Source organism: Penaeus vannamei, chromosome 2, assembly GCF_042767895.1.
Source record: "Penaeus vannamei isolate JL-2024 chromosome 2, ASM4276789v1, whole genome shotgun sequence".
Taxonomy (NCBI): Eukaryota; Metazoa; Arthropoda; class Malacostraca; order Decapoda; family Penaeidae; genus Penaeus; species Penaeus vannamei.
The window spans coordinates 37,948,447-37,955,946 of record NC_091550.1 but is presented as its reverse complement, the minus strand read 5'-3'; the positions used below and the strand labels follow the sequence as shown (position 1 = coordinate 37,955,946).

General features: G+C 46.7%; 1 protein-coding gene across 1 annotated transcript in view; it reads left to right on the top strand.

The window, feature by feature from the left end:
• Positions 1–7,500, top strand: part of LOC113816554 (aldo-keto reductase family 1 member A1) — a 29,671-nt gene that overhangs the window by 1,326 nt on the left and 20,845 nt on the right. Inside the window, exons 3-5 of the mRNA XM_070127409.1 lie at positions 2,802–2,969; positions 4,163–4,280; positions 6,856–6,956. Coding sequence (XP_069983510.1) covers positions 2,802–2,969; positions 4,163–4,280; positions 6,856–6,956 — 387 coding nt within the window. The remainder of the gene's footprint in view (positions 1–2,801; positions 2,970–4,162; positions 4,281–6,855; positions 6,957–7,500) is intronic.

The window sequence follows — 7,500 nt, the reverse complement described above, 5'->3', positions numbered from 1 at the left end:
TGAGAATCATTATTATTGTTATTATCAATACCATCATCATCACTATCATCATCTTAATCTTCATATTAATATTGATCCTCATATTCATATTCATAATCACCACAATGATCTTAATTATTATCGTCACCGTCATCATCATTCATAATATTGTTATTATTATTACCTTATTATCACCATCGTTCTCATAATTACTATTATCAATAATATCATTACAATTTACATTGTTATTGATATAATTATTATCATCATCATCATCATCATCATCATTGATATTATTTTTGAAGTTATCTTTATTCTTGTTATCATTATCATTTTTACAACTACTATAACGACTTATACTGCTGTTGATACTACTACTACTACTACTACTACTGCTATTACTAATGCTAGTTCTACTTCTACTACTACTACCATTACTACTACTGCTACTACTACTACTACTAATTCCAATACAAATACTATCATCATTATTGTTCATATCAATGTTATTCCTATTATAGTCATTAATATTAGTTGTACTACTGTATTTTTCTTCTCTTCTTCCTACTTTTCCTTCTCGTTCTCTTCTTCCTCTTCCTCCACCTCCTCCTCCTCCTCCTCCTCCTCCTCCACCTCCTCCTCCTCCTCCCCTTTCACCTCCTCCTCCTCCTCCTCCTCCTCCTCCTCTCCTTCCCCCTCCTCCTCCTCCTCCTCCTCCCCTTCCTCCTCCTCCTCCTCCCCTTCCTACTCCTCGGCCTCCTCCTCCTCTACCTTTTCCACATCCTCCTCCTCCTCCCTCTCCTTCCTACTCCTATTACTCCTCATCTTCCTCCACCTCCTCATCTTCCTCTTCCTTTTCTTCTTCCTCCTCCTCCACCACCTCCTCCTACTCCTTCTCCCCCTCCTCCCCCCTTCCCCTTCCTTCTCCTATTCCTCCTCCTCCTCTTCTTTCTCCTCCTCTCCTCTTCCTCCTCCCCCTTTATATTCCTCTTCCTCCTCCTCTCCTCTTCCTCCACCCCTTTATATTCCTCTTCCTCCTCCTCCTCTTCTTCCTCTTCCTCCTCCTACACTTCCTTCTCCTTCTCCTCCTCTTCTTCCTTTTCCTCCTCCTCCCTTCCCATTCGTCTTCCTCCTCTACCACCTCCTTCTTCTTCTTCTTTGTCTCCTTCTCCTCCCTCTTCCTATTCATCCTCTCCCTCTTCTTCTTCCCCACCTCCTCCTCCTCCTCTTCCTCCTCCTGCACCTCCTCCTTCTCCCCTTCCTCCTCCTCTTCCTCTTCTTGTCTTTTTCTTCCTCTTTTTTGTTAATAATTAATTTCTTTTTCAAATACATTAAATACGAAGAAACTGATTTGAAAAATGTGTTGATTCGTCTATAAAATATCTAAGATTTTCGGAAGAACAGTAGAGAAACGAAAATCACATTTGCAATATTAACGAAACCAGATTTCACCTTTGCAACATTAACGAAAAAAAAAGTTTCAGAATCCGGACTTTGACAAGCGATACGTTTTGCAAGAAGAAACAGATTTCTTGGTGAATTTCGTATTAGCAGAATATCTATTATGGTCCCGCTAATTGCAGCCATGTATAAGTTATGTTTGTATGTATGTACACACGCGCACACACACGCAGACATACGCAGACACACACGCACACGCACGCACGCACACGCACACACACGCACACACACGCACACGGACACGCACACGCACACGCACACGTACACGCACACGCACACACACACACACACACACACACACACACACACACACACACACACACACACACACACACACCATCCTAAGCCCACAACCGCCCCACCAGACTTACCCTAACATCTGTTACCTACCCTCCCACACACACCAACCCCCCGAAATACCCGCCCATCCGAAATACCCACCCACCCAAAATACCCGCCCACCCTAAATACCCGCCCACCCAAAATACCCACCCACCGAAATACCCACCCACCCGAAATACCCACCCACCCAAAATACCCACCCACCCGAAATACCCGCCCACCCTAAATACCCGCCCACCGAAGTACCCACCCACCCGAAATACCCGCCCACCCAAAATACCCGCCCACCCTAAATACCCGCCCACCCAAAATACCCACCCACCGAAATACCCACCCACCCGAAATACCCACCCACCCAAAATACCCACCCACCCGAAATACCCGCCCACCCAAAATACCCACCCACTCAAAATACCCGACACCCGAAATACCCGCCCACCCGAAATACCCACCCACCCGAAATACCCACCCACCCGAAATACCCACCCACCCGAAATACCCACCCACCCGAAATACCCGCCCACCCAAAATACCCGCCCACCCTAAATACCCGCCCACCCAAAATACCCACCCACCGAAATACCCACCCACCCGAAATACCCACCCACCCAAAATACCCACCCACCCGAAATACCCGCCCACCCAAAATACCCACCCACTCAAAATACCCGACACCCGAAATACCCGCCCACCCGAAATACCCACCCACCCGAAATACCCACCCACCCGAAATACCCACCCACCCGAAATACCCACCCACCCGAAATACCCGCATACCCAAAATACCCACCCACCCGAAATACCCGCCCACCCAAAATACCCACCCACCCGAAATACCCACCCACCCAAAATACCCACCCACCCGAAATACCCGCCCACCCGAAATACCCGCCCACCCAAAATACCCACCCACCCTAAAAACCCACCCACCCGAAATACCCACCCACCCGAAATACCCGCTAACCCGAAATACCCGCTAACCCGAAATACCCGCTAACCCGAAATACCCGCCCACCCAGATGTCGGATGAGGATGCCAGGCGAGCGATCAGGGCCGGCTTGGAGTGCGGATACCGACACCTCGACACCGCCGCCTTCTACCAGAACGAACACGTGATCGGTAGCGTCCTTGGCGAGTGGATATCGGCGGGAAAGATCAAGCGGGAGGAGGTGTTTGTGACCACGAAGGTAAGGTGGGGGGCGGGGCGAGGAGGGGGAGGAGGGAAGGGCGGGGTGAGGAGAGGGAGGAGGGGAGGGCGTGGCGAGGAGGGAGAGGAGGGAAGGGCGTGCCGAGGAGGGGGAGGAGGGGAGGGCAAGGGAAGGTAAGGTGATGGGCGTGGCGAGGAAGGGGTGAAGGGAAGGGCGGGATAGGGAAGGGGAGGAGGGAAGGGTAAGGGAAGGGACGGGAAGGGAAGGGCGAGCGAGCCGAGGAAGGGTAGGAGGGAAGGACGAAGCTAGGAGGGGGAGGAGGGGAGGGCGGGATAAGGAAGGGGAGGAGGGAAGGGCAAAGGAAGGGAAGGGAAGGGCGAGCGAGGAGGGGGAGGAGGGAAGGGCGAAGCGAGGAGGGGGAGGAGGGAAGGGCGAAGCGAGGAGGGGGAGGAGGGAAGGGCGAAGCGAGGAATGGGGGAAGGGAAGGAGGGAAGAGCGAGGCGAGGAAGGGTAGGAGAGATGCTTGAGGAAAGGAAGTAATATGTGAAGTAAGCGAAGTAAAAGGTGAAGGGAAGGGAGACGAAGGAGAGTCCAAGAGAACGTGAGACCCAAGTGAGGGCGAAGGCAAAGAGAGAATGGGCAAGCGGGGGGGGGGGGGGGGATTTAAAGGTAAGGTAAGGAAGGAAGGGAAATGAAGGTGTATTATACAGGGAGGTGAAGAGAGGTTAGGAGATGCAGTTCTGATGTAGGAAGGAAATAAGGGATAAGGGAGGGAGGGGGGGGGGTGAGAGAGGAGGGAGAGGCGAAGGGCTGTAATAGGTCTATTGTACATTAATTTTTCTTTATGAATATCAGGTAGAGAAGGTAAGGGTGTTTGTGTGAAATTAAGGGGCATAAGGTAAGGGAGGAAACGTATTTATGTGTTTGTAAATAACACTAAGGCAGGGGGGATGCCTTGGTGTTTGTTTGTGGTTATTGTGGTTAAGGAAAAGGTGGTGAGTAATGGCGGAGGGGGGGGGGGGGGTAGTGGGGATGTGGTTTGGAGATCGAAAACGTATATCTTCTGGTGTTTTTTGTGTTTATCTGTGTGCATGCGTGTCCGTTCGGGTGTGTATCCCAGTTTGTGTACATGTGTAAGTCTGTGTTTATGTAGTCGTTATATAATCGCATATACTCTTAATAATTTCAGTTTATATCTGAAACCACAAGACTTTTCACTGATCTCCCCGCAGCTTCCACCGACCGGCCTCCATGAGAGCAAAGTGGAGGCGTGGATGCTCCGATCTCTCGAACGCCTGAACCTCTCCTATGTGGATCTCTACCTCATCCACTTCCCCGTCGCCATGTTGAGTACGTTATCACATATGTTCGCTTTATTTACTTTTGATTCATATAATTGGCATGTTTCTGTGTACTTTGCGTTGTGATGATGTTCCTTGCTCTGCTACATACTTACCTATACTTGTATACCTTTACTCCTTCCTGAAATATATCTCGAGCTGTATATGTCACAGCATATTCAAATAAGTTCCCATAATACACAAGACACACTTCTTTACACATAATACCCATGCCATACTATTTACACCCATAATACACAAGACATACTTTTTTGTACTCGTAATACACGACATACTTCTTTGCACCTATAATACATAAGACATATTTTACACCCATGATAACTTTTGAGAAATTTGTTTCTTAATAATTGTTAGATATTTTTTTCAGTTTGGATTTTAGTAGACTGGAAAAGATTTTAGAATAATAAGATGAGGTTATTATCATTACTATCATCATTATACCTATCACTTTTACTATTATCATTACTACTACTGCTACGACCACTACCACTACTATCGCTGCTACTGCTACTACTATCAATAACATTAAGGTGAAAGAAAATAACAAAAGGAAAAGAAGAAGGAAGTGAGGAAAGTGAAAGAGAAAATGTATAAAGAACGAGAGAGAGGAAAAGAAAAATAAGAAAAAATAAGACAAAAACAAAAAATACAAACCCTACACCAGACGAAGACATCGACCTTGGAATTTAAATAGGAAGTTTAAAAGCTCTCGCGTCTTAAGAAGTTGTAATCACTTGAAGTTTCTTGGGGGAGCAGGAGTACTGGAGTCCACTCCGGAATGCATAAGAAAGTAGTCAAGTAATTGCTTAGTTCTTATGAAGTTTCTGATTAAATTCTTATGAAAGGACAAGCAGGAAGGCGGGTCGTTGAGAGCGGCGTCATTTTGCCGAAATTGATGGGCGTAATTCATTAATATTAAAAGGAGTGAAAAGAAAGAGAGAGAAACAGAGAGAGACAGACAGAAACAGAGAGTGAGAGAGAAAGAGTGAGAGTAGTTGCATGAGGATGAACTGGACTGATAACTAATGTCATAAATAATAGCAACGAAATTTGGGAATATAATGATACTATGATTACAGTTGATAGTAATTATTTCAGCATTGATAAGATAACTTCATGCAACAATAGATATATTTAGTAAGGAAACCACGACAGTCCTGATATTGATGATAATGATAACCATGATGATAAAGATGATAATAACAATAATACTGATCGCTATTGTCATCAGAATCAATTGTTATACTGCCTTTATGTGATGGCAAAGTCCGACATTGGTTCACATAGCAAGACCGCCACGGCCAGGGAACTCCTTGTGCATAAGGCGATGTCAAGAGGCGACGGGGTTGGCGCCACGTAACAAGACCTACGTTGTGTCGACCATAGATATAGTGCGCTATATGTAGGATTTACCTTAGACCACGAGAGACCTGATGGGACATATCTGCGCGCTGTACAACCTTAGTTATTCACCGAACCTCTTGCTGAAGCGATGAAGTCTGAAACCTCTCTCTCCAAGCTGCATCGGCGGGAGGGGGGCTTCCTTGTCCTCTCTGATTTCAAGCATCGGATCGAGTGCAAGAGTGCAACAATGAAGTTACTTGCCTCGCTCGCCTCTTCTGATTGGCACAACAGCCTGCGGGAGGAAGTGGTCGTCGCTGGCATCTTTAGGCTCTCGGTCAGCCAGCGCATGTGCGCCGTAGGTCTCTGGCAAGCGCTGTACTTGTTACAATTAAACTCAGTAAGGCCCGAGACAAACAAAAACAAAATCATAATATAATAATATTATTCTTCATATAAAAACATGACACGAAGAACAGAAATGGTAGTAATGATGATATTTGAAGTAGTAATGATGATGGTAATAAAAAGGATACCAGTAATAGTTATAGTAGTAATAATGATGATGTAGTAATAATGATAGTAATGATAAAGTGTGAGACAGTTACAAAAGAAGGATTAAATATAACAAACTTTTCAACTAATGATAAATAAAGCTTCTTTATTTCTCTTCTTTTTCTTCCTCCTACCCTTACTGCTTCTTCACTTCTTCCTCTTCGTTTTCTTCCTTCTCCTTTTCCTCCTCCTCGCCGGTCAACTCCCCTTTCTCCTCATCCTCCCCACCTCATCATCATCATCATCATCATCATCATCATCATCACTGTCACCACCACCATCATCCCTCTCCTCTTCCTCTTTCTCTTCCCCTCCATCACCTCCTCTTCCTCGTATTCCTTCTCCTCCTTTTCCGCGTTCTTATCTTCATCTTTCCCCTTCAACTCCTCTTCCTTCTCCTCATCATCATCATCATCCCACACATCTTCCTCTTTCTCTCTCTTACTCTTACACTTACTCTTCCTCTTCTTCTTCCTGCTCCTCCTCCCCTTCTTCTTCTTTTTCTTCTTCTTCCTGTTCCTCCTCCTCCCCTTCTCCTTCCTCATCCTCTTCCTCATCCTGCTCCTCCTCTTCTTCCTCCTCTTCCTCTTTCTCCTCTTCCTCTTCTTCCTCTTCCTCCTCTTCCTCCTTTTCCTCTTCCTCCTACTCAACCACCCCGCCCTCCACAGGCAAAGACGGGGAGGTGACGCCTTCCACGACAGAAGACGGGCGTGTCCGCTTCGACCCCGAGGTCAGCCTTGAGGAGGTCTGGAAGGCGATGGAGAAGCAGGTAAGGAGAAGGGGGAGAAAAAAGAAGGGGAAGGAGAGATAGAGGAGGAGGTGGGGAGGGGATGAGGAAGTGGAGGGTGGGGGAGGAGAAGGAGGATGTGGTGGAGGAGAGACAGGAGAAAAAAGAAGGGAAAGAAGAGGTGGAGGAGGAAGTAGGGGGGGGGTGGAAATTGAGGGAGAGGAGGACAAGGAGGGAAAGAGGAGGACTAGGAAAAGGGGAAGGGAAGGAAAAGGTGAAGAGAGAGCAGGAGAAGATAAAGAATGAAGAGAGGGGGGAGGAGAAGGAGGAGAAGAAGAAGGTGGAGGAGAGGTCCTTCTCGTTAGGAGAGTAAGCGAACAAATAAAGAATTCCAAAGGGTCTCTACTTCTTACCTCTGTCTTCTTTCCTCGTTCGGTCGGTTGTGAGAAGGGAAATGATGATCATGGGGATCATGATGATAATCATCATCATCATCATCGGTACCCTCCTCCTAATCATCATAGTAAAATCTACAAGGAAAAGAATTCTCTCTCTCTCTCTCTCTCTCTCTCTCTCTCTCTCTCTC